Source organism: Emys orbicularis, chromosome 10 (genome assembly GCF_028017835.1).
Source record: "Emys orbicularis isolate rEmyOrb1 chromosome 10, rEmyOrb1.hap1, whole genome shotgun sequence".
Lineage (NCBI taxonomy): Eukaryota > Metazoa > Chordata > Testudines > Emydidae > Emys > Emys orbicularis.
In genome coordinates, this window is record NC_088692.1 from 82,274,788 (window position 1) to 82,302,740 (window position 27,953).

Here is a 27,953-nt window from a genome sequence, read left to right on the forward strand (position 1 = left end):
GAATCAGGCATCAGTCCTTGCAAACTTAATATTAGTAATATCATTGGGAACTTCAGTGAGCAAAGAGTACAGTTCAGGTTAAAAATCCACTATTAGTATGTCATCTGCTAGGATTGTTCCCTTTGGACTACTAGTAGCTTCTACCACTTCCCCAGTCTATTCCATGGCCTAATTGATCTCACTTTCAGGAAGTTTCCCTCAAATCATCCAGTCCAGCTCAGCACAAATCTGAGGTGGACATTCTGTTTTAAAAGCTACTCTTTTGAGCCAATGTTTTACCAAAACAAAAGGGCAAAACATGTCATTTTAATTCAAACTAGAGCATTTCAGATCTCTCATTAGAACATGGAATTGAGACAAATCAAAGTGAAAGGGAGTCAATTAAAGTTTAATATATTTGAGGTAATTAAATAAAAGAACAATTTAAGCATAAAGGCAGACGTCACATAATCATTAACCACTGGAATACGGCCACTAGGCATGCAAGGGCTCCATCTGCCTTGCAATTCTGGGTACTGTTTGGGAGGCAACAGCTGATTTAGCAAAGGCTTAGGATTCAATGTAAACAGCATTGAAACCATTAGCTGTAACTTTGTTATGCTCAGCTAAGCAGGTTCTGCTGCACCAACATTATTTGCTAATGAGATAAGCTGGACATTGGGAAACAACACATAAGATGACCTATTCTCTTCAGTTACATGAATCCTTTTCTGCACCAGCAAAAACACAAATACTTTAGGGAAGTTCTCCTCTTGTAGCCCATAAGGCCATTTTGCTAGCTTGCTATATTGCATAATGTGTTTTCTTCATTGGTTTGATTGATTATATTGTTATTTTCTTGGGTTTTGTTTATGCTGAATTCCAATATATGTTACTCATAATAGTTGGATGTAACGCAAGGTTACAAGCCTGTATCCTGTTTGATTACCTAGAGCAGTGTTTCCCAAACTTGGGACGCCGCTTGTGTCGGGAAAGCCCCTGGCGGGCCGGGCCGGTTTGTTTACCTGCCGCGTCCGCAGGTCCGGCCGATCGCGGCTCCCACTGGCTGCGGTTCGCTGCTCCAGGCCAATGGGAGCTGCTGGAAGCAGCGGCCACTACGTCCCTCGGCCCACGCCGCTTCCAGCAGCTCCCATTGGCCTGGAGCAGCGAACCGCAGGCACTGGGAGTCGCGATCGGCCGGACCTGCGGACGCGGCAGGTAAACAAACCGGCCCGGCCCGCCAGGGGCTTTCCCTACACAAGCGGCGTCCCAAGTTTGGGAAACACTGACCTAGAGCAAGTTAGCATAAGTGTTTGTAACCTTTGCCATAGATAAATGGCCTACCAGTTACCCCTTTTGACTTTGGGGAACCGAACAAAGAACTGAATGTGTTTACCATAACTCTGGAACAGATTGGTAACTGCAGGGTACACCACAGAACATGGAAGTCATGATTTAGGCCAAAGGTAACGGTTTTGGGGATGAGATAATCGATATTAATACGTATGAATATATGTTAGCCTATAGAGTAAGTGTACCCAAAGATTTATCTGGGTGAGGAAATAAGATTTCAGCATGGTAGGTTGTGCCCTGATTAAAGCAGTGCCAGAACCCAATAAGAGGGCAAACAACTATGCAGGGGGGGGGTCGCTCTTTCCTATCTTCTATCAAGCTATCAGCTCAGCTTCGCTATTCAGCTACTCAGCACTCGAATCTGATCCCTAGCAATTTGGGGAGCCTGGACCATCAAATTCATCGGGCCTGCCAGAGACGAGGCTGGTCCTCTGTCTCCAACTACCAGGTCTTCAGGGAAAGGTGTGAGTATGCTAGTTTAAGTGGTCTTTTAGAACAGAGATGTTACCACCAGGGGCCATAGAATTGTATTACCTCTTTGTGACTCTGTGTTTTATATCTTTGCTTATTCTTTCATTCATTTTAATAAAGATCTAAACATTTTGGTATTGTCCTCGGTGTAAGTGTCCTTGCCTGCCTGCCTCAGCAGAGTGGGCTGGAGTAAATGACCTCTTGAGGTCCCTTCCAGACCTACATTTCTACGATTCTGTGAAAGGTGTGAACATCAAAAAAGGAAAGGCCTTAATTAGGATGTTGCAAAAGATAGGAATAAGTAGAAACAATAAAGATGAAATTTTAAGCAAAGGTAAATCTGGATGGCATATGTGGTAAAAATGTCTTAATTTTGATACTGAGCAGACTGTGGAACAGTATCTCTCCCAGTGGAAATGGTGTGGCAACCCAATTGTCTGGAGTAATTTAAACTGAGACTGGATGAAGCAGTAGCAAACACTGGACGTTGTAGGGAACAATCAAAGCCCAGGCCAGAGGATGAACTAGCTCTTTTCCATTTCTTTTAACACAAATTTGGAAAGATTGAAAGTACAAAATATAATGAGGAAAACAGAAAGTAAAGCTGCTTAAATTTAAACTTCCTAAATAGAGATGTTTTCCTGCATTGGGTCCCTAGAATCTATGGCAGAGGTCAGCAAATTTTTTCATAGTGTACACGACATCTTAATCAGTGTTGCCAACACTTGTGCTTTTATTGTGATTCTTGTGATATTTTGAGGATCTTTTTAAAGCTCCAGCTTGTGGAATCAGGTGATTACTTGAGATATCAGTTTTAATTAAAAGAAAATTGTAACGGTTGTGGAGGAAAAAGTTGAAATCATGAACCCTATAGGCTCAAAAACCAGAAGGCAAATAAAGAGCCCCAAATTTACTGGATGAAATCCTGCCTCCATAGAAATCAAAGGGAGCTTTACCATTAACAGCAATGAGACCAGGATTTCACCCATTATTTTAAAAATCTCATGATTTTGGGAGCGTGACCCATGATTTTGGAATGTTTGTGGTTGGCAATATTACTTAACTGAAAGATTATCTCATGTATGTCCCGCTTGCTGTTAGTGATCCAATTTGCAATCATATAACACCCCGGTGGCAACTAGAGCAATTGGTCATTTGGAAAATATTATGAAAGTATTTAATGTATTTTTAGATTCATATAATCAGATTTAGCAGTTGGAAAAGAGAACTATTTACCCACTAGCTCTCCACAGACCACCATCAAGTGCTTCCCCTCCTGGGAAGAGGCTCCACCCAATCCCAGTGGGACCATCCTTATGTACTTCTCAAAAGAGAACTGTGTCCAAGAAAACCTAATTTTCGGTTTGAGCACAAGGTTTAAGATGTGAATTAGCTCAGAATATATTATTTTTAATTGCCACTAAAAGAGAAACCAATTAATTTTTCTGTGACATGTCACTAAAACTAACGTTGTTGACTCCACTACTGACAAGACAGGCCTTTGACTGTGGAATGAATGTTTTTGAATTTCAAAGTCAAATTTACAAAGTGCAATTAGTGAATGTGTTTCAACATGAGCAGTATCCACAATATTGGATGGAAAAGGCTTATCCATCAAAACTAGTGATTGAGGAGCCTCAAGAGATTCAAATTGTGCAGGTTCAGCTCTAAACCCAAAAGTTCAGATGAAGTATCTGAATCTGCAAAACTGAGAGCTACAAATCTTGCGACAATAACAACAAAACCTTAAAACCATTATCATGACTTCATGTTTATATCTGGCCCTATCTCTAAGCAAGACAGCATATGATGACTACAGAAGGCTTTACTATTAGATTACAGAAGCCACTACCTGCATCTTTCCAAGCTTGTGCAACTTGCCTGGAAACACAGTACCATACATCATCAGTCAGGCATCTGAATGGGGCCATATTTAGCTCTGGTATAAGAACGTGCAATTCTAGTCAATGGAATTATGCCAATTAACTCCAGGGACAGAATTTAGACTAGTTGGTGGAGCTCTACTTTCCAGGCCAGTGGTGACTGGAGAACACATAGGTCTTCTCCTGCAAAGTTGCTGCACTTCAATGCAAGTGTAATTGGTATGTGTGGCCACAAATAAGGTTACACACTAGGAGGCATAATGCTCTGCTCCAAGCAGAAGTAAGTCTCCAGCCCCCTCTCAAGAGGAAGGGTGTAGGCAGCGAGATGATGATTTCTTAGCAATAAACTCCCCTCTTAGCCGGCCTCTTGCTATTGGACAGGAGTAACTTAGCAGCTACACAGCAGCGCTTTCCTTAATGCAAGATCAGGTTCCCAGCACTCCCTGTCCTGCTCTTCATTTTTAACCTTGTGATTATAAAAGCAACATGTCACTTCTGTGGTATGCAGGGTCAAGCCTTGAACGATCAGCTGTCAAGCACAGATATATGAGCACTGCACAGAGAGTCTGGTGACATAAACTGAAGAGACCATGATAGTATCAAGCAAGAAAAAAATTCCTAATCTCATCTTTCAGCAATGTTGCTACTGTAACCAAAACAGCAGATGGAATAGAATTCAGGGTGAAAGATCATGGAGGCCGCAGGGCCCTCCAGCCAATGAATTCACACTGCTGAGTCACTGCTTTGGCAGGGCTTCAAGTGAAGAAGTAACTTCATCATAAACCTATGACCGATTGCTCAGGGAAGACCATGAAAGCCCATCCAGGCTGAATGGGACACCATAACATCATTTAAAAAGGGGTAGGTAGCGGTGGGCCAGTGATATAGCTGTAGGATGTGGGAGAATTTCAAATCCCAGGTTGGTCCTGTTTTGGCAAGAAATGGGTGGAATAGCTCACATAATTCCATAGCGACCCTTGTGCTAATTAAGAAGCAGTATGGATGGTCTCTGAAGGGAGTCGTATACATTCATCTTTGCATTCAAAGTGAAGAGTAAATTGTAAAACTACTAGTAGGACCTCCCCCTTAGTGAATGTACGAAACGGCAGATTTATAAAACCACTTTCAAACCCTCTATTGCAGTGGTTCTCAAACTAGGGCCGCCGCTTGTTCAGGGAAAGCCCCTGGCGGGCCGGGCCGGTTTGTTTACCTGCCGCATCCGCAGGTTCGGCCGATCGCGGCTCCCACTGGCCGCGGTTCGCTGCTCCAGGCCAATGGGGGCTGCGGGAAGCGGCGCGGGCTGAGGGACATGCTGGCCGCCCTTCCTGCAGCCCCCATTGGCCTGCAGCAGCGAACCGTGGCCAGTGGGAGCCACGATCGGCTGGACCTGCGGACGCGACAGGCAAACAAACCGGCCCGGCCCGACAGGGGCTTTCCCTAAACAAGCGGCGTCCCAAGTTTGGGAAACACTGTTCTACATTAATCAAAAGACTCTGTTATTCTGAATTCTAATTAGACTGGCCATATATGGGTAATGTGAGGTCAAATAATAGCAAATGTTTTGAAAGTTGAACACAGTGGAAGACACAAAGGAAGAGGATTATCAGTTGTATGTTAATTGATAATCTCATGTTTTATTAGTAACATAGGTAAGGAATTGTAAAGAAGTTTTTTTTAACCTCATAGCATTCCTTTAACAAATTGTACAACTGTAGCCTTTAGACTGGTAAATGGCAAAAGTAACCAGAACCCACCCAACGATGAGGTTTAACAAAACAGAAACATTTCACCTAAGACTGTAGTGTTGCAATCTCCTCTCACTTGTACCAGAATTACACCAGTGTAACCCCGTGTGTCAGTTAAATTACTCCTGATTTACACCAGTGCAAATAAGAGAAGAATCAAGGTAATAGTTTATTTTGATTAACAAAGCTTTTATCATCATGTTATTCAGCATCTTTAAACTTGGCACCTTGGTTTTCGGATTCTCTACCTGAATATTACCAAACAATCCTCAAAAGTCATGCCCATAACACCTTTAAGCTAACACTGTATCCCAAGTCATTTAATTATTTTGGGGTCAATCATCAGGGCCGGCTCCAGGCACCAGCAAAGGAAGCAGGTGCTTGGGGCGGCCAATGGAAAGGGGCGGCACGTCTGGGTCTTTGGCGGCAATTCGGCAGCAGGTCCGCCGTCGAATTGCCGCTGAAGAAAGAAGTGGCGCGGTAGAGCTGCCACCAAAGTGCTGCCAATCGCGGCTTCATCTTTTTTTCCCCCCCGGCTTCGCCACTTGGGGTGGCAAAAAAGCTGAAGCCGGCCCTGTCAATCATTCTACCAGTAAAGTCAATGGCAAAACCCTAGACCCCCTTAGGCAGTGAAAATGACCACGGGTAGGATATTTAAAAATGCTCAGCATTGGGTTAACTTGTCTCTCATTCAAGTAGACAGGAGTTTTACCATTGACTTAAATGGAAGCAGAGTTAGATCATTGCTGGGTGCTTCTCAAAATCCCACCCTTGATCCCAACTACTGTGCTATACTTCCATGAGCACCTAATACCCCACCTTTCCCACTCACCATTACTTCTTGACCTAAAAATTACCATTACCACTGAAATCCAGACACTACACTGCTCAAGTCAAATGTACAGTGTTTGCCTTTGCTGGTGTGAAATGCATGGTATGTGAAAGTAAGTGATTTGATACAAAGTATGTCAGATACAGCTCTCTTACTTCATGACAGCTACTGTGCATCTTTGCCTTTTGTTCACACTGCAGGAGCTTCTGCTCAGGAGGCTGTAGTAGTTCTGCTTCTGAAGATCTGTTTTGGAGCTTTCTCCTGATTCTAGCATTAAGGGCAGCAACAGAGCCATCTGTGTGGCTAGAGATTCGGGCTTTTGGAGCTTCCTGCATTCTCCTGTCGACATCCTCTTTTGATCCTGTAATTTAACCACATTCACATTTGTTAAAAACAGAGTAATTTATCAAAGATTTTTCAATACCTTATAGCAGTGGTTCTCAACCAGGAATCCGGGGGGCCATGAGCAGGTTTCCAAGTCCGCCAAGCAGGGACGGCATGAGACTTTTTGGGGCCCATGGCAGAAAGCCAAAGACCTGCCACATGGGGCTGAAGTTGAAGCCTGAGTAACTTAGCTTCACAGGGCCCTCTGTGACATGGCGGGCTGTCCTGCTTGCTACCCACTAATGTTGATCCTGGCTTTTATGTGCAGAAAAACAGTTGCTGTGGCATAAGTGGGCCGTGGAGTTTTTATAGCATGTCGGGGGGGCCTCAGAAAGAAAAAGGTTGAGAACCCCTGCCTTACAGCATTCTGGGCTCACTCATCCTATGGCTTCCCGGTAGGCCTTGGTTATATAAAGTATGTTATTATAAATTATTAGTCAAATAATACAATACAATATTTTTACACAGCTTTATATAGAATAAGCACCAGTACAGTATAATCTTCAGGCTTGGCTTGAGTTATCAATAAGACCTATAAAACATGCCTTGTTTCAAGTAAACAGGCCCTGTAGTATATATGATAATTACCATATCTAATAATAAATAATAATAGTAATAACGAGCTCTGATATAGCACTTTTCATCAGTACAGTAGCTCTCAATGCACTTTGCTATCTTTAAATATCTACTTTTAATATCAGTTGTCTATGAAGACACAGTGAAAACTATTTTGTCATAGCAAAATATTTTCCTGTAGAATATGATGTAAATTCATTATTATCTTTTGCATACAGGCTATCAGTTATTGACATAAATATTCATTAAAAATTATTCTGGGTGGGAATTTCAAAAGTAGTCAATATTGGCCTAACTTTGCTCCCATTAAAGCAATGGTAACGTTATCAGTGGGAGCAGGGTCTGACCAATCTTGAATGTGTTGGAAAATCCCACCAACAATCTATTTCGCTTGATACTAGAGAATTTAGTATTGTCATGGCATAAGAGCAAGTAGCAGAGATGCAACTACTGGAAACTAGGTAAAGACATCCAATTTTTCTGTTGCATTTCTTATGAAATAAAGACTTTTCTAATGAAAATGTGGACATTTTTAATACTTACTGACTATATGCTTTTATTAACTCTACAGCATGTTTATGTTTTAGGAGCTCTCAGCAGCTAATAGGGAGATAACCTTTGCAATCCCAATAATATTCCACTCACTTATGCATCTTTTCCCAGACCTGAAATGTTACTTTACGAAAAAACATTTGCCAAAAACAGCATTCCAGTTTTTATCTATTTTGATGAAGTTTATGAAGCATATACCCAGTGACGTAAAATTACTGGCATGTTATTACTGTGTGGAATGTACGCGTCCACTAGCTACCTGCCTGTAGGTTAATCATTTTGTTAAAAATGAAAATCTATATAAGAAATGAAATATAATTAAAAAAAGGCAACTATAAAACTCAATCCTGCAAGGTACTGAGCACTGCCAGAGAGATGCTAATTGCCATCAACTCCTCTTTAAATCCCATTGGAATCCGAGAGCATTCAGCACTTCTCAAGACTGGGTGTTATTGAATAAAAATATGTATGTGTAGATCTTTCAAAAGCAAGTCTTATTTGATCAAACATTAATTTTCACTGGCAATATACTCTGCTAGAGTACCATCCTTTCTTCATAACATCACTACAGGCTTCTTTAGAACATGCCTTTTACATCACACTATTATTCCAATCTGAAACGGATAATATTTGCTTTATTTTACCCTGGTTTTCCCTACTCTCAACATTTATGCATTCCCCTCCTGGCATGCTGTGACCAGTGCCATAAAAAAGGTGCATGTGAAAAAAGAAGAAAACACAACAACAAAGAAAGAGAGAAAGGGAAGAAGACTGAAATGTCTCAGTGCGATTATACTTTCCATCCTTTTTTAAAATAAATGTGGATCATATGAGCAGGATATTTTGTAAAAGGCATTTCCATTTTTAATGTTGGAAAATTAACTATTCTCTCAAAGTGGCATGACTGTGCATGCTTTCAATATCCACTAAATAATTTGTACTCCCAATTTCCTGTAAAAACCATTTTTTAAATAACTGATTTGTTAGAAGGATTAAAGGTAGATTTTTGAAACCCAAGAAACACACAGCCAATGGGACTTCTATTCAGCAGGGGGCAGGGTGGAACAGTTTAGGGACAATCCCAAATTTAATATAAGGCTCTACAGTCTGATGCTGTGTAACTACCTTGATTAGTTGGGAAAAGAGCGAATGTCTATTATACATTTTCCCTCCTGAGCATGAGGGAAAAGGAAGATAGGAAGAAGATGAAAGGGAGAAGGAAAAATTGAGGGGATGCTCCCCAAAAATAACTTTACTGAGGATTCACAAAATTGTTCAACTGGCCCTTAAGAGAATATCTGTTTTGCTGTACCTCCCAACTTCCCTGGTTAGTCACAACCCATTTTGCTAAGGATGATTGAGATATTCCTTCAATTAATGTACTTAATTCATCATGACCCTTTTTAAAATTCACACTGACTTTCTGGTCACATTCATTAGGTAACTACTCTCCAGTAAAATGAATAAGAAAGCCAACAAACTTCCTAGAAGGAAAAATGCACTTGAGAGTGTAAATTAATTATCCACTTACATTCTTTTTTGAGTTGTCTTAGTTTCTCACTTCTGTTCCGTTCAAACACATAATGCTGCTGTTGAGTTGCACTTTCAACATCAGTGTAAATCTTTAGCCTTGTGTACATTTATTTATACAGTATGTTAATCACAAAGAAGTCAAAATTCATGGCACCATGAAAAATCTCTTTCATGCTTCTCTCAAAGTAGCCTGATTACCACAAAGCTCAGAATAGGGTGAACGATGGATAAAAAGACCAACCAATTAGAAACAGAGACAATGCTCTAGACTTGCCAGTCATGAGAGGATAACCAATCCATGGAAGTTTAAGAGAGTTTTGCTATGGGTATGTCCCTTCCAAAGACTTCTCTTAAAGAAACAGGGCAGCTTTTAGAAGGTTCTTAACCCAGCAATGTTAAATATTCTGAATATGAGTGAAATGCTACTGTAAGAGTTCTGAATACATCACATGTTTCTACAAATGTATCAGAAAAAATAAGGCCTTATCTAAATTAGGAGTTAAGGCTGTGATGTTAAAGCACATCTTAACACAGACTACGAAACACATTTTAAGTCTAGTCTAGACAAGGCACACTACCTTTAACACAGGCAAAACTGGCTGAGTTAAAGCCTAGGGATCTTTCCAGACTTTAACTCCACAAGTTTAACATGATTTAAAACACACTGGTCAACACATTTGCTAACACAAGGTAGCACCAAACCTTAATCCTAGCCCAGACAAGGCCTAATATTGTCTCACAAAGAGCCCAATGATGCACGTTTCCCTAAAATTCTTATCAATGGGAAAAAATGTTGTTTTGACCCATGGAAATCAAGGAGACAAGGTTTAATCAGGGAATGCAATAGTGAATGTTTTCAGGAACATACAGTATGTAGGGCAGTAAATTGCAATGAAAGGCTGATACCATTTTAGACAGTCTCCTGTTATTTATACTGCAATTGCAGGTAAAATGTGCTAGGTGCGGTACAACCACATAGGAAGGCAGTCTCTGTCCTGAAAAGCTTAACTTCAAGAAGAAAGCAACATCTGAAGAAGGGGAGAGAATAAAACAATGCATGCATGTTGTATGAGATTTATGGCTGACTCCCAAATGCCTTGAATCCTCCCAATTATTAGTGCCTAATTTCTTGGGAGCACAGCAGCAGAAATGGGTCTGCAGGAGGGATATGAAGGAGAAGACCGTAGCCCTGTAGTTAGGGTGACCAGACAGCAAGTGTGAAAAATCGGGACGGGGGTGGGGGGTAATAGGAGCCTATATAAGAAAAAAGACCCAAAAATCGGGACTGTCCCTATAAAATCAGGACATCTGGTCACCCTACCTGTAGTACAACCCAAGGCGGTCGCTCTAGACCAGGGGTCGGCAACCTTTCAGAAGTGGTGTGCCAAGTCTTCATTTATTCACTCTAATTTAAGGTTTTGCGTGCCTAGGGTGACCATACAGCAAATGTGAAAAATCGGGACGGGGGTGGGGGGTAAAAGGAGCCTATATAAGAAAAAGACCCCAAAATCGGGACTGTCCCTATAAAATCGGGCCATCTGGTCACCCTACGCGTGTCAGTAATACATTTTAACCTTTTTAGGTCTCTTTCTATAAGTCTATAATATATAACTCAGGCTAGGTCTACACTACCCGCCTGAATCGGCGGGTAGAAATCGACCTCTCGGGGATCGAATTATCGCATCTCGTCGGGACGCGAAAATCGATCCCCGAATCGACGCTCTTACTCCACCAGCGGAGGTGGGAGTAAGCACTGTCGGCAGGAAGCCGCGGAGGTCGATTTTGCCACCGTCCTTACAGCAGGGTAAGTCGGCTGCGATACGTTGAATTCAGCTACGCGAATTTGCGTATCTTAGGCTTTGTCTTCACTACCCGCCGATCCGGCAGGTAGCAATCGGTCTATGGGGGATCGACTTACCGCGTCTAGTGAAGACGCGGTAAAATCGATCCCTGATCGCTCTGCCGTCGACTCCGGAAATCCACCTCGGCAAGAGGTGGCAGCGGAGTCGGCGGCAGCGCGGCAGCGGTCGACTTTCCCGCGTCCTCACCGCCAGGTAAGCCGACCTAAAATACGCAACTTCAGCTACGGTATTCACGTAGCTGAAGTTGCGTATCTTAGGTCGGACCCCCGCTGCAGTGTAGACCTAGCCTCCAATTGACCCCCCCCCGTAGTGAAGACCTGCCCTCAACTATTGTTGTATGTAAAGTAAATAAGGTTTTTAAAATGTTTAAGAAGCTTCATTTAAAATTAAATTAAAATGCAGAGCCCCCCGGACCGGTGGCCAGGACCCAGGCAGTGTGAGTGCCACTGAAAATCAGCTCGTGTGCCGCCTTTGGCCTGCGTGCCATAGGTTGCCTACCCCTGCTCTAGGGCTATGGGACACACATGACTGTGAGAGGCACATACATCAATGGGGCATCAAGGCTGGCACTGTTACTGGAGAAGGGTGAGCCACACTGACAGCTCGACTAGTCACTGATTAAAATGGCGGGGGGGAACCGTGTGAGTGAGGGGAGCTCAGCCCCGGGGTGGGGGCCAGGTCTTGGACCCTGTGACCGGGGCGAGGAGCGTCCAGCCTGGAGATGGCGGGAGCAAATCGCAGGCCCTGTGACGGGGCGAGTGGGGCTCTCGACGGAGCCGGGGGCGACGCCTCGGGGCTGCGCTGCCTCCAGGCCCCCAGCACACGGCAGGATACGCAAGAAGCGTAAACCCCGCCCGCCAAGCGCCTGTGAGCCAAGCCCCCGAGGGCGGGCCTAGGAGGAGTCAGAGCTCGGAAGCGTCCAAGCTCTCGCGATATCTGGCCGGAGTGCGCGCTCGCGGGGTTCCTGTCCCCCGGCGACGGTGCTGAGAGCTGAGGCCGCAGGCCAGGCCCGCCCCGCCCCTGAGGGAGCGCAGGTGAGTGACCCGCCCCCGCTCCGCGGGGCCGAGTGGCCTGAGCCCCCTCGCGGCATATCCAGCTCCTCGCCCGCTGCTGGTTGGGATCCCTCCCCGCCTTCCCCTGCGGCTGCGGCAGCTCCCGACACGGCTCACCCGGGCCCCTCTGCTCAGCCGCCCCCGTCGCTACTGAAGTGCTGGGACTCGTCCCGGTGCCGCGGCGTAACGGACAACATTCCCCCCCCCCGCCATGCAGCGCCTCCCCCCATAGACCCTGTTCACCCCCCCGCCATACAGCATCTCCCCCCATAGACCCTGTCCCCCCCCGCCATACAGCATCTCCCCCCATAGACCCTGTCCCCCCCCGCCATACAGCGCCTCCCCCCATAGACCCTGTCCCCCCCGCCATACAGCACCTCCCCCCATAGACCCTGTTCACCCCCCCCACCCATACTGTACCTCCCCCCATAGACCCTGTTCACCCCCCCAGCCATACAGCACTTCCCCCCATAGACCCTGTTCACCCCCCCCGCCATACAGCGCCTCCCCCATAGACCCTGTTCACCCCCCCCCGCCATACAGCGCCTCCCCCCATAGACCCTGTTCACCCCCCCGCCATACAGCGCCTCCCCCCATAGACCCTGTTCACCCCCCCCGCCATACAGCGCCTCCCCCCATAGACCCTGTTCACCCCCCCAGCCATACAGCACTTCCCCCCATAGACCCTGTCCCCCCCCGCCATACAGCGCCTCCCCCCATAGACCCTGTCCCCCCCGCCATACAGCGCCTCCCCCCATAGACCCTGTTCACCCCCCCAGCCATACAGCACTTCCCCCCATAGACCCTGTCCCCCCCCGCCATACAGCGCCTCCCCCCATAGACCCTGTTCACCCCCCCGCCATACAGCGCCTCCCCCCATAGACCCTGTTCACCCCCCCGCCATACAGCGCCTCCCCCCATAGACCCTGTTCACCCCCCCGCCATACAGCGCCTCCCCCCATAGACCCTGTTCACCCCCCCCGCCATACAGCGCCTCCCCCCATAGACCCTGTTCACCCCCCCAGCCATACAGCACTTCCCCCCATAGACCCTGTCCCCCCCCGTCATACAGCGCCTCCCCCCATAGACCCTGTCCCCCCCCGCCATACAGCGCCTCCCCCCATAGACCCTGTCCCCCCCGCCATACAGCGCCTCCCCCCATAGACCCTGTCCCCTCCCGCCATACAGCGCCTCCCCCCATAGACCCTGTTCACCCCCCCGCCATACAGCGCCTCCCCCCATAGACCCTGTCCCCCCCCGCCATACAGCGCCTCCCCCCATAGACCTTGTCCCCCCCGCCATACAGCGCCTCCCCCCATAGACCCTGTTCACCCCCGCCATACAGCGCCTCCCCCCATAGACCCTGTCCCCCCCGCCATACAGCGCCTCCCCCCATAGACCCTGTTCACCCCCCCGCCATACAGCGCCTCCCCCCATAGACCCTGTTCACCCCCCCAGCCATACAGCACTTCCCCCCATAGACCCTGTCCCCCCGCCATACAGCGCCTCCCCCCATAGACCCTGTTCACCCCCCCAGCCATACAGCACCTCCCCCCATAGACCTTGTTCACCCCCCCAGCCATACAGCACCTCCCCCTCATAGACCTTGTCCCCCCCCAGCCATACAGCGCCTCCCCCATAGACCCTGTTCACCCCCCAGCCATACAGCACTTCCCCCCATAGACCCTGTCCCCCCCTGCCATACAGCGCCTCCCCCCATAGACCCTGTTCACCCCCCCTGCCATAAAGCACCTCCCCCCATAGACCCTGTTCACCCCCCCAGCCATACAGCACTTCCCCCCATAGACCCTGTCCCCCCCGCCATACAGCACCTCCCCCCATAGACCCTGTTCACCCCCCCCAGCCATACAGCACTTCCCCCCATAGACCCTGTCCCCCCCCGCCATACAGCATCTCCCCCCATAGACCCTGTTCGTCCCCCCCCAGCCATACAGCACCTCCCCCCATAGACCCTGTTCACCCCCCCCAGCCATACAGCACCTCCCCCCATAGACCTTGTTCACCCCCCCAGCCATACAGCACCTCCCCCCATAGACCCTGTTCACCCCCCCCAGCCATACAGCACCTCCCCCCATAGACCCTGTTCACCCCCCCAGCCATACAGCACCTCCCCCCATAGACCCTGTTCACCCCCCCAGCCATACAGCACCTCCCCCCATAGACCCTGTTCACCCCCCCCAGCCATACAGCACCTCCCCCCATAGACCCTGTTCTCTCCCGTCATGCAGCACCTCCCCCCATAGACCTTGTTCCCCCCCCAGCCATACAGCACCTCCCCCCATAGACCCTGTTCACCCCCCCAGCCATACAGCACCTCCCCCCATAGACCCTGTTCACCCCCCCAGCCATACAGCACCTCCCCCCATAGACCCTGTTCACCCCCCCAGCCATACAGCACCTCCCCCCATAGACCTTGTTCCCCCCCACAGCCATACAGCACCCCCCCCATAGACCCTGTTCACCCCCCCAGCCATACAGCACCTCCCCACATAGACCCTGTTTCTCCTCCGTCATGCAGCACCTCCCCCCCATAGACCTTGTTCCCCCCCCCGCCATTCAGCATCTTCCCCCCATAGACCCTGTTCACCCCCCCCGCCATACAGCCCTTCCCACCCCCTTATACAGCCATTCATCTTCCACCCAGCCATATAGCCCCTTCCATCCCTCACCTTGCCATGTAGCACCGCATACCCCTTCATACACCCATTCATCCCCCACCCAGTCATACAGCATGTCCCATCCCCTCACCCATCACCTCCTCATGTACCCATCTCATCTCTCCACACAGCACCTCCCACCCCCCATGCACCCATTCATCCCCTCACCCAGCTATACTCCCCTCCCAGACCCCCATCATACACTCCTTCATCTTCCCCATACGGCATTTGTCAATCCCCCATCACACACCGATTCATCCCCCTGCCCAGCCATATAGCACGTCCCATTCCCCCACCGAGCCATTCAACATCTCTCCCTCCCTCCACCATAGATCTATTCATGCCCTCACTCAGCAGTACACCTCCCAATCCCCCCACTCCATCTATTCATCTTCCCAACCCCCTAGTGATACAGCTGTTCCTGGTTGGTTCCCCTCATAGTACATCCATACACCCACTCCCCCCACCCTGTGAAACAGCAGCCCCCAGTTCCCCATTATCCCATTCCTTCTCCCCTTTCTCCAGTGATATAGCAGCTCCTGGTTTTCCAGAACCCGACTCGTAACCTCCATATACCCCTTTCTCTGTGGCCTGCGCTCTCATGCCATCAGTTACTGAACTCACTCTCAGTGCTTTGAAAGGGGGGTATTTAGTGATGAACCATCTGGCTGCTGGGAGTGGGAAAGTGTATGTAGTTGACCTTGGAAGTGGGAACCCAAACACAGTGGGTCAAACTCGTCTCTGGCATAAGTACACAAAACTCCCATTGAATTCACTAGTCATTGTGCCTGCTTATGCCAGGGTTACATTTGGTCCATTGGGGATGTGGAGTCTGAGTTGTGTAGTTTTCCATAATTTCAGCTTTCAGTAAAGAACATCTGGATGGCATGTTGCAAAAGATTTTTGACTGTTTTTGGATGCTTTTGTGTCTTTGTTGCTTGTAAGTAAGAAATCCACATTACAAGCCAATTCATGCTTTCAGAAATGTACATACTATAGTAGAAAAGTGGAATCTACAATCTGAGATATTTAAGACGTGTATTAACTTTTTTGTTCTCCATCAGTCATGGCTACTTTTGATAGTGAGCATTCAATGGTCATGTCTTGTAACAGGGAACATGTTATAATAATACTCATAAATATTCTCTCACTACATCACCTGAGGTTTTTTTATGCTTTTTTAAGAGGAAAAAAAATGTATGTTGATGAGACATGCTTGGTTTAGAGTCCTGGAGAATGAAGCCATCTGTCCACTGAACTGGGAAAGCCTGGGCACTGGAAATGTAAGCTTCCCTTTATATGTTGCCTTACTGACCATCTCTAGGGGTCAGGGCAATTGTGTCTATTTTCATTTGTCTAAGGCCCTGTCTACCCTGGCAAGTTTCTGCACAGTAAAGCAGATTTCTGCACTGTAACTCCTGAGGTGTACACACTGCCAAGCCACTTAGTGCGCAGAAACTGTGCAGTTGCAGCGCTTTAAAAAAACCACCCCAATGAGAGGCGTACAGCTTTCTGCGCCGGGGCTACAGTGCTGCGGTGCCAGTGTAGACACCGTGGTCGATTACAGCGCTGCAATTGGCCTCCGGGAGGTGCCCCACAATGACTGTTCTTGCCTCTGGTCATCGGTTTGAACTCTACTGCCCTGTCCTCAGGTGAACAATTGTCATCCCCATCCCGTAAATTCCTTTGGAATTTTGAAAGTCCCCTTCCTGTTTGCTCAGTGATGCGTGCAGTGGTCTCAGCACATCTTTCCAGGTGGCTATGCCTGCTCCACGTAACAGCCTGATCCCCTGCTTGGAGCAATGCTGAGCTGCTGGACCTCATCAGCATTTGGGAAGAGGGGCTGTCCAGTCCTAGCTGCGCTCCAGCCATAGGAATTATGATACCTACAGACAGATTTCACAATGCATGACAGAAAGGGGCCATGACTGGGACACATTGCAGTTCATGGTCAAAGTGAAGGACCTGCAGAATGCCTACAACAAGGCGTGAGATGCAAACTGCCGCTCCGGTGCTGCGCCGGTTCTACAAAGAGCTGGACGCGATACTCGGCGGCAACTCCACCTCCACTGCGAAGACCACTGTGGATACTTCAGTGGTCGAAAGTGGACCGAGCCAGGAGGAGGAAATCTTGGATGAGGAGGGGGACCCAGAGGAAGAGGATGACTCTGAGGTCAGAGATGCATGCAGCCAGGAGTTCTTTTCTACCCCAGAGGAGGCTAGTCAGTCTCAGCTATCGGATGTTGGCGAAGTGCAAACAGGAGAGGGGGCCCCTGGTAAGTGGATTTGATTTTGGGAATCGCTGAAGCGAGTTGTTGGGGGCAGGAGGGTTGTAGAAAACTAGGCATGCGGTGGGAGACAAGCCTGCCTGAGCAGCAGGATAGGCTGTTGATTGACTCCCTTACTTCATGGGAATCTCCCTCCGAGATCTCCAGGAACTCTCGTGGAGATACTGGGCAATCCGCTGCCACAGGTTCTTTGACAGAGCTGCTTTGTTTCTTGCCCCATTAATGGTAACTTTCCCGCGCTACTGTGCCGTCCTGGGGTGGGGGTGGGTACGGACCATTGCTGCACACAGGTGAGCTGCATAGGGGCCAGGGTGGAAGCCACAGTCTTGGAGAAGACCGTCCCTTGATTCCCTGCTCACCCTCAGCAGTGAGATATCTTCCATAATGATCACATTCTCTGGAAAATGTGGGGACAGGAATGATTATCAGCCCCCCCCTTCCCCCCCCCAGTGCTGGCTCTCCCCAAGAGCCATGTGCCCAGTGTATAGCAGGGTCCGGGAAGAGTGATTTACCCTGCCCCTGCGGCTGCTCACCATTTTGGGGATCTTGTGGCTCATGTGTGCTTGCCTGGGGTCAGCCAGTTAGTGGCAGGTGTGTGAGTACTGGCTGTGTTTTAAATCACTGAATCAGTGTTCTTTGCGTTGCAAACAATACTGCTTCTGTAAAATGTTGCGTTTAAACTTCACAGAGATGACCTTGGGAGCCCAGCCTCCCTCTTTGTTATTGGCAGCTGAATGGCTGCGCAGAATTAGAAAGCGGCCAAGAAGAACTAAGGAGGACTTTCTGCGTGATGTTATGATGCACTCCGCCAGTGAGAAACAGGAATTGAAGGGGTGGCGGGACAGTGAGAAGAGGGACCGAAAGGAGAATGCGGCATGCCAGAATGAAGCCACGGAGCGGCTCTTAAAGGTTATGGCGCGCCAAGCAGACATGCTCCTGGCGATACTAGCTCTGCAAACTGAGCAGCTCCGCGCCCGCCCTCCCCCACAGCCGCTGTTGCTAAACTCTTTCCCATGCTCCCCCCAGACACCGCCAACACACTGTTATCAACCTCCTGGCTCCAATCTATACCCGCGGCATTCTACTCCTCCCCCCTCACAATCCAGCACTGCGGACGCCCACTACCCCCTGCACTCAACACCCATCCCTCTGCAGTTTGGCCCTGCTGAAGTACAATACCCACTGCATTGTAGTCCAAAGGAGGTTGGATATGATCCCTGGACATACACAAATCTTTAGCCATCCCGGGACCCCGCCTCCCCCTGGGACCTTCCCTTTCCCCAGTCCCCTCACGGCTGATGGGTTTTTTTGGTTTGACTCTCTCCGGTTGTTGTTTTTTAATAAAAGAATTGTGTTGGTTTGTAAGCCATCTTTATTCTATTAATTGAAAGCAAAAAGAGCCCTGCAAAGCAACATACAATTATGTTAAACCCACATATTGCATCGTCTGCACCAGTCACCTCCTAGCATTACAAGCACTGCACTCCCGAGCATAGCAACAAATATTAGTGGCTTTCAGCTTAAAATTGCTGCCTCAAGGCATCCCTGATCCTTATGGCCCCATGCTGCGCCCCTCTAATAGCCCTGGTCTCTGGCTGTTCAAGTTCAGCCTCCAGGTGCTGAGTCCATCCCTGAGTGAAGTTTTCACCCTTCCCTTCACAAATATTATGGAGCATACAGCACGTGGCTATAAGCATAGGAATACTGTCATCGGCCAGGTTCAGCTTCCCGTAGAGGCAGTGCTAGCGGGCTTTAGAATGATCAAAAGCACACACTCAACAGACATTCTGCACTTGCTCAGCCTGTTATTGAACTGCTCCTTGCTGCTGTCAAGTTGCCCTGTGTATGGCTTCATAAGCCACGGCATTAAAGGATAGGCGGGGTCTCCCAGGATCACAATGGGTATTTCGACTTCCCCTACAGTGATCTTCTGGTCCGGGAAGAAAGTCCCTGCTTGCAGCTTCCTGAACAAGCCAGTGTTCTGAAAGATGCATGTGTCATGCACCTTTCCAGACCAGCCTGCGTTAATGTCTGTGAAATGCCCACGGTGATCCACAAGCACCTGGAGAACCATTGAGAAATACCCCTTGCGATTAATGTACTCAGGGGCTAGGTGGTCTGGTGCCAGAATTGGAATATGCGTGCCATCTATCGCCCCTCCGCAGTTAGGGAAGCCCATTTGTGCAAAGCCGTCTACAATGTTACGCATGTTGCCCAGAGTCACAGTTTTTTGGAGCAGGATGTGATTAATGGCCCTGCAGACTTCCATCAACATGAGTCCAACGGTAGTCTTTCTCAGTCCGAACTGGTTAGCGACCGATCGGTAGCAGTGTGGAGTAGCCAGCTTCCACAGTGCAATCACCACGCACTTCTCCAACGACAGAGCCGCTCTCATTATCGAGTCCTTGCGCTGCAGTGCTGGGGTGAGCTCATCACACAGTCCCATGAATGTGGCTTTCCTCATCCGAAAGTTCTGCAGCCACTGCTCGTCATCCCAGATGTGCATCATGATGTGATCCCACCACTCAGTGTTTGTTTCCTGAGCCCAAAAGCGGCGTTCCACTGTGCTCAGCACCTCCATGAATACCACAAGCAATCTCGTGTCATAGCTACTACGTGTGGTGAGATCAAAATCACACTCCTCTTGCCTTTGCAGTGTAAGGAATAACTTCACTGCCACTCATGACGTGTTGGTCAGAGCGAGCAGCATACTGGTCAACAGTTCAGGATCCATTCCTGCAGCCCGAAGGGGCAGGGTGCGTAGTACACAAACCATTGAAAGATGGCGCCAAATGCGGACGGAAGCACAGAGATTGCTGGCAGGCAAAGCAGTGCAGCATAGGGCATTGGGACAGGACCCAGGATGCCCTGCGACCCCCTCCGCCTTCCCACAACTCTTAGCAGCAGAGGGATAGCTGGCCAGCGTGCACCGCTCCGAATACCACTGCAAGTGCCGCAAGTGTGAGCACACTATTGCGCAGGCAGTTGACAGTGTGAACACACAACAGTGGTTTCCCTTCAACGCTCTGAGTGGCGCTGTAACTCCTGGGGCTGTAACTCTGCCAGTGTAAACGTGCCCTAAGACTGCCCACAATGAACTGTCAATTATAGTAATGCTGTTTCTGATGTGGATGCTGGCTCACTTGTAATTGTACTGATGCTGTCTTACTTACAGGTAACTGAACAGCCATAAAATAGTTATGACCAATGTTCCCTCTAATTTTTTCCATCCATGTGCAGAATAAATTTTGTTATGTGCACCAAAATATGTGCAGATGTGCACCACCAGTAGAAACAAAAAACCTAGATTATAATAAATATTTTTACAAAAGTTACCATAGGGATAATTACTCCAGCCAGGACAGGTTAGGCATTTTAGAATTCACTACTCAAAGAATTAAATTTAAGTGTAAGAGAAATAAAAATTATGAAATGCATAGACCAGTCAAAACACTAAAATAACACACTTTGAAAGAATAAAATTAGAGAATATATGTGCATTGCAGGAAGTACCAAGAAGTAACAACACCACCAACAATAATAATACAAGTATGTGTTGGGAGGTGAGTGTGAAAGAGACAGTGTGTGTGTTAGTGAGATACAGAGACTGTGTGGGTGTTAGTGAGAGAGACAGAGACTGTGAGCTGGCTGTTGGGGAAATCTCAGAAACAGTGCACTGTCTCTTTAAGAAAGGCACTCACTCAATCTTCACCTCAGCAGCTCCAGTCCTGAGTCAGGCTGTGTCCCTGGTCTCCTGTTGGGGGTGGGGTGGGGGGTACATTGGCCAAACCGGACAGTCTCTATGCAAAAGAATTAATGGACACAAATCTGACATCAGGAATCATAATACTCAAAAACCAGTGGGAGAACACTTTAACCTGTCTGGCCATTCTATGACAGACCTGCGGGTGGCTATCTTAAAACAGAAAAACTTCAAAAACAGACTCCAACGAGAGACTGCTGAGCTGGAATTGATATGCAAACTAGACACAATCAACTCAGGATTAAATAAGGACTGGGAATGGCTGAGCCATTACAAACATTGAATCTATCTCCCCTTGTATGTATTTTCACACTTGCTTCTTATCAAACTGTCTGTACTGAGCTATCTTGATTATCACTTCAAAAGTTTTTTTTCTCTTACTTAATTGGCCTCTCAGAGTTGGTAAGACAACTCCCACCTGTTCATGCTCTCTGTATGTGTGTATATATATCTCCTCAATATATGTTTCACTCTATATGCATCCGAAGAAGTGGGTTGTAGCCCACGAAAGCTTATGCTCTAATAAATTTGTTAGTCTCTAAGGTGCCACAAGTACTCCTGTTCTTTATCCTGACCTCAGTACGCCCCCCACCCTCCAGCCAGCAAGAGGGTTCCAGGAGCAGCTGCATGACAGAGCAACGTGGTGGGTGGGGCACCTGAACACTTGCTGCTGGCTGTGCATGCTCTGCTTATCAGCTGGGCGGCATTTGAATGTTTCCTGGGCAGCCACGCAAGCACCCAACTTACAGGGAACACAGGTTATGACTCTTTCAGAACTGACCTGACCGTAACTCAGTCTGCTGATTTGGAGGTGAAGGGCAATGAAGTGTCTGAGGGATGTTATGTCTGAGCTGTGGTTAGCATTTCTGAATGGCCTACAAAGAAGATAGTTATCTAACTCTACAGAAGAATATGGACTGTTTGTGAAAGCTTGTTCTGGAGCTCAAGAGCATTACTTAAACTGATAAGGTAGTTTGATCTATACAAGGAGTCGTAGTCTTATCTGAGATACAGGGTTGTATTTACAACAATTACTGTTCAATAGATAAGGTTCACATTGATTTCTGGGTAGCTGGTCATCTTCCAGGACTACTCATGGTTAAAAATGCCTCCATCGAGAAAAAGTTAAGAGAGCAAACAGAAAATATTGTTGGTAGACTGGAGCTGTTAGCTCCCTGGTCTGTTCTTTCATTATGGATGTAAACTTGTCTGCCTAAGTCCCTGGCACATTGGCAAAATAGACCGTTGAATTGACTTCCTGTGCTAGGCTCCTAATCAATACTCTTGATACCTGTTTTTTTGTTAAACAAATTCTTATTTATAGCAGTGCTAGTCAAGGTAGTATCCCTCTGTAGGCGGAAGCATAAACAGAATTCTATATGTTAACACTATACAGCAGAAGTAAAATGAAGTCTGTGGGAGTTCAGGCTTAGATTGATTTTTAGTTTTGTTACCTTAGCACTTTTCATTTTCTAGTTGTTTTTTTTTTTTTTTTTTTCAAACCTGAAGTGTATTTTTTTTTTTTTAACCTTTCCTCATAGGTCAAGTTTTTTAAACCTTTTATCATTTTTGTTGCTCTCCTCTGGACTCTCCGATTTCTTTACATCTTTCCTAAAATGTGGCACCCAGAATTGGACACAGTACTCCAGCTGAGACCTCACCAGTGCTGAGTAGAGTGGGACAGTTCTCTCCTGTGCCTTACGTACAACACTCCTGCTAATACATGTCAGAATGTTAACCTTTTCTGCAAGTGCATCATGTTGTTGACTCGTATTCAATTTGTGTGTACTGTAACCCTCTGACCCTTTTCAGCAGTAACTAACATCTACCCAGTTACTTCCCATTTTGTAGTTGTGCATTTGATTTCCCCTTCCTAACTGAAGAACTTTGCTTTCCTACTCCCATTCATCCCCCCACCCAGATGTGCTGCACCTCCCACCTCCCCATAGACCCCATTCATCCCCCCCCCCCCAGACATGCAGCACCTCCCGCCCCTCCCACCTGGCCAAGCAGCACCCCCCCCCCCCCCCGACCCATTCATCCTCTCCACCTGGCCATATAGCACCCCCCATACACCCATTCATCCCCATCCACAAATTTTGTAAGCATACGCTCTACTCCAGTGGTTCTCAAACTAGGGCCGCTACTTGTTCAGGGAAAGCCCCTGGCGGGCCGGGCCAGTTTGTTTACCTGCCGCGTCCGCAGGTTCGGCCGATCGCAGCTCCCACTGGCCGCAGTTTGCCGCTCCAGGCCAATGGGAGCTGCGGGAAGCGGCGCGGGCCGAGGGACGTACTGGCCGCCGCTTCCCGCAGCCCCGATTGGCCTGGAGCGGCGAACCATGGCTAGTGGGAGCTGCGATCGGCCGAACCTGCGGACGCGGCAGGTAAACAAACTGGCCCGGCCCGCCAGGGGCTTTCCCTGAACAAGCAGCGGCCCTAGTTTGAGAACCACTGCTCTACTCCATTATCCCAAATCATTAATGAAAATATTGACTAGTACCACACTCAAAACTGACCCCTGCGGAACCCCACTAGCTATGCCCTGCCGACTTGATAGAAACCATTGATAACTACTCTTTGGGTACAGTGTTTCAACCAGTTTTGCATCTACTTTATAATTATTTCATCTAAACCACATTTCCTTAGTTTGCTTATGAGAATGTCATGTGGGACTGTGGGTATGTCTACACAGCAAAGAAAATCCTGTAGCTAGCCCATGCTGGCCAACTGGGCTCGTGGGGCCTGGGCTGCAGGGCTGTTTCATTCCAGTGTAGACTTGGGCTCGGGGTGGAGTCTGGACTCAGGAACCTTCCCACCTCACAGGCTCCTACACAGTAATGGAACAGCCCCACAAGCCCCAGTCGGCTGGCACGGGCCAATCGGCGGTGTCTAGTTGCTGGGTAGACATACCCTGTGTCAAAAGTCTTACTAAAATCCAATTATATCACATCTACTTCTTCCCCACATTCACTAGGCAGTAACCCTGTCAATGAAAATTCGGTTGGATTGACATGATTTGTTCTTGAGAAATCTATGCTGGCTATTCACTTTAACTCTGTTATCCCCTTGCTGCTTTCAAATTGATTCTTTAATAATTTGTTCCAATATCTTTCCAGGTCTCAAAGTTAGGCTTACAGGTCTATAATTCCCCAGGTGCTCTTTGTTCCCCTTTTAAAAATTAGGTATTATGTTTGCCCTTCTCCAGTCCTCTGGGACCTCACCCAACCTCCATTAGTTCTTGACAATAAGTGCTAATGATTCTGAGATTGCTTCAGGTAGTTCCTTAAGTACTGTAGGAAGAATTTCATCAGGCCCTGCCAACTTGAATATATCTAACTTATCTAAATAGTCTTCAGCCTGTTCTTTCCCTATTTTGGCTTGTGTTCCTTACTCCATATTGTTAACGTTAGTTGTATTGAGTATCTCATTGCTACAATGTTTTCCTTTTCTTGCTTTCTCTTTAGAAATGGGTGTGCATTCAGAAGATGTAGAGCTCTAATGTGAACCCTGGGACAAAGTCAACAATGGCATCAGAACTTTGTAAAACGATCTCTGAGGCAAAGCTGGAAAGGCACAAGAACTTGTTCTTAAATTACCGAAATCTGCATAATTTTCCTTTGGAATTATTGAAAGATGAGGGTCTGCAGTACCTGGAGAGACTCTATATGAAAAGAAACTCCTTGACCACCCTGGTATGATAAGTTGTAATACTTCTTATTGTCTGTATGTTTATAGTAGTTTGATAAATTCTGATTTGAAAAGAGTGATGAAGTGCATTTTTGTAGCCTGCTACTGGTCTTTCAGAAAGGCTGATCCTGAATGGTGCTAAACACCACTCAGGACCTGGTTCCATTGAGAAGATTTAAACACCACATTCTGTTATATATGTTGGAAATGCAAATATCCAATGGATAAGATTTTTGGTGGGCTTCAGGTCTCTCAGCATATGCACAGTGTGCTTAGCCATTTGATAGCTGTTTGATAGGTGTTTATCTAACCTGCTCTTAAAAATCTCCAGTGATGGAGATTCCACAACCTGCCTACGTAATTTATGCCAGCGCTTAACTACCTTGACAGGCAGTTTTTCCTAATGTCCATCCTAAGCCTCTCTTGCTGCAATTTAAGCCCATTGCTGCTTGTCCTATCCTCAGAAGTTAAGAAGAACAATTTTGGGTATTCACCCACGAAAACTTATGCTCCAATACATCTGTTAGTCTATAAGGTGCCACAGGACTCTTTGTTGCTTTTTACAAATCCAGACTAACACGGCTACACCTCTGATACTCTCTCTTCCTTGTTAACGTTTTATGTACTTGAAAACTGTTATTAGAGCCCTGCAAAAACCCATGGATATCTGCTTTATATCTGTGGATATCTGCATCTGTGGATGTGAATATCTGCAGACTATTTTTGTGGATTGCGGATTGGATGCGGATACAAATTTTATATCTGTGCAGGGCTCTAGTTATCATGTCCCCTCTCAATCTTCTGTTCTCCAGACTAAATAAACCCTATTTTTTCAATCTTCCCTCCTAGATCATGTTTTCTAGACCTTTAATCATTTTTGTTGCTCTTCTCTGGACTTTCTCCAAATTGTCCACATCATTCCTAAAATTTGGCATCCAGAAGTGGACACAATACTCCAGTTGAGGCCTAATCAGCGTGGAGTAGTGTGGAAGAATTACCGTATATACCCGATCATAAGCCGGTTCCTTTATAAGGCGACCCCCCGCAAGATGGATAAGTAAAAATGGAAAATGTTTATAACCCATTCATAAGCCGACCCTATAATTCAGGGGTTAGCAAACTTTGGCTTCCGGGCCATCAGGATAAGCCGCTGGGGGCCGAGATGGTTTGTATACCTCGAGTGTCCGCAGGCATGGAGGTAAACCTAAGTAAACAAAGTGTCCTGGCGTGCCAGCTGCTTACCCTGACGGGATATCAACTGGTGGGGAAATTTTTTTGGGGGGGAGAAGCTGGGAGTCAGGGGAGTAACCCCTGTGACCACCTCCCACATGACCCCACCCCTAGCCTGGGACCCTCACACTCTCCCCATCCTATCCCTTCCCACCTTATCTGGGGAGGGCCAGGGGAGGATGTCTCTGATCTGGCTGGAGCTGCTCCGGCAGGCTGGGCAGCACGGGTGCAACCTGCTCCAGCAGGCCAGACCGGGCGGCGCGGTCGCAGCATGTTCCAGCGGGCTGGGCCGGGCGGTGTGGTCACAGCATGTTCCAGCGGGCTGGGCCGGGCGGTGTGGTCACAGCATGTTCCAGCGGGCTGGGCCGGGCGGCGCAGCTGCAGCCTGCTTTGGGGGGGGCGGGGCCAAGTGGCACGGCTGCAGGCTGCCGTGCCCTGGAGCTGCAGCTGCTTCGGAGGCTGGGGGGAGAGCAGCATGGCCAGAAGCGGAGAGACTCTGGCCCCACCTCTTCCCTTCTGGCTATGCTGCCTCTTTTTGCTCCCTCTGCTGGGGGGAGGGGCTGTGTCCCACCTCTCCCTCTCTATACCCATTCATAAGCCAACCCCCTTCTCTGGTGCTTCCCTTTTTTACTAAAAAAATTCAGCTTATGAACGAGTATATATGGTACTTCTCGTGTCTTGCCTACAACACTCTTGCTAGTGCATCCCAGAATTATGGTGTTTTTTTTTTTTTTTTTTGCAACAGTGTTACATGTTCACTCATATTTATCTTGTGATCCACTATGACCCCCAGTGCCCTTTCTGTAGTACTCCTTCCTAGGCAATCATTTCCCATTTTGTATGTGTGCAACTGATTGGCCTTTCCTAAGTGGAGTACTTTGCATTTGTACCTTCTGGAATTTCATCCTATTTACCTCAGAGCATTTCTCCAGTTTGTCCAGACATTCTGAATTTTAATCCTGTCCTCCAAAGCACTTGCAACCCCTCCTAGCTGGGTATCGTCCGCAAACTTTATAAGTGTAGTCTCTATTCCATTATCTAAATCAGGGGTGGGCAAACTTTTTGGGCCGAGGGGCACATCTGGGTGGGGAAATTGTAGGCAGGGCCGGGGCAGGGGGTTGGGGTATGTGAGGGAGTGCGGGGTATGGGAGGGGGTACGGTGTACAGGAAGGGGCTCACGGCAAGGGATTGGGGCAGAGGAGGGGTACGGGGTGTATGATGGGGTTCAGGGAAGGGGGTTGGGGTGCAGGAGGGGGCTCAGGGTAGGGGTGTAGGAGGGGTGCGGACTGCGGGCAGGGGGTTGGGGTTCAGGAGGGGTGCGGGGTGTGGCAGGGGGCTCAGGGCAGGGGGTAGGGGTGCGGAGGGTATGAGGGGGATCAGGGCAGGGAGTTGGGGTGCAGGAGGGGTGCGAGGTGTGGGCAGGGAGTTGGGGGGGCGGGGTGCAGGCGGGGTTTGGGCTCCGGCCCGGCACCGCTTACCTAAAGTGGCTCCAGGGTGGCAGCAGCGCGTACCGGGGCCAGGGCAGGCTCCCTGCATGTCTGCCCTGGCCCCACGCCGTGCTGCTCCAGAAAGCGCTGCGGCCCCTGGACGGGGGGGGGGGGGTGCTCCGCATGTGCTGCCCTTGCCGCGCCTCCAGGTACCTCCCCCGAAACTCCCATTGGCCGCGATTCCCCGTTCCCGGCCAATGGGAGCTGCGGGGGGCGGTGCCTGGAGGCAAGGGCAACGCACGGAGCCCTCTGCCCCCCTGCCCGGGGGCCGTAGGGAAGTGGTGCCAGCCGCTTCTGAGAATGGTGTGGGGCCCGCGGCGCCCCGGGGGGCAATCCCGCGGGCCGGATCCAAAGCCCTGAGGGGCCAGATCCGGCCTGTGGGCCGTAGTATGCCCACCCCGAACTAAATCATCAATGAAGATATTGAACAGGATCCAGAACTGATCCCTGTGGGACCCCACTCGATATGCCCTTCCAGCTTGACTGTGAACCACTAATAACTACTCAGTGGGCACTCATCAAGGATATGCAACACGGTCTGAAGTTGACTGCATCTACATCGCAGGTCGTTAGAGAAATCCCATTTGAAGAGATTGACC

General features: G+C 48.3%; 2 protein-coding genes across 2 annotated transcripts in view; one reads left to right on the forward strand and one right to left on the reverse strand.

The window, feature by feature from the left end:
• TTC23 (tetratricopeptide repeat domain 23) overlaps positions 1-6,598 on the reverse strand; it is a 35,529-nt gene extending 28,931 nt beyond the window's left edge. Inside the window, exon 1 of the mRNA XM_065412723.1 lies at positions 6,408-6,598. Within this exon, the coding sequence (XP_065268795.1) occupies positions 6,408-6,598 (191 nt within the window). The remainder of the gene's footprint in view (positions 1-6,407) is intronic.
• Positions 6,599-12,112: 5,514 nt separating this feature from the next.
• LRRC28 (leucine rich repeat containing 28) overlaps positions 12,113-27,953 on the forward strand; it is a 74,892-nt gene continuing 59,051 nt past the window's right edge. The window contains exons 1-2 of the mRNA XM_065411660.1: positions 12,113-12,204; positions 24,415-24,642. Coding sequence (XP_065267732.1) covers positions 24,475-24,642 — 168 coding nt within the window. The 5' untranslated portion in view covers positions 12,113-12,204; positions 24,415-24,474. The remainder of the gene's footprint in view (positions 12,205-24,414; positions 24,643-27,953) is intronic.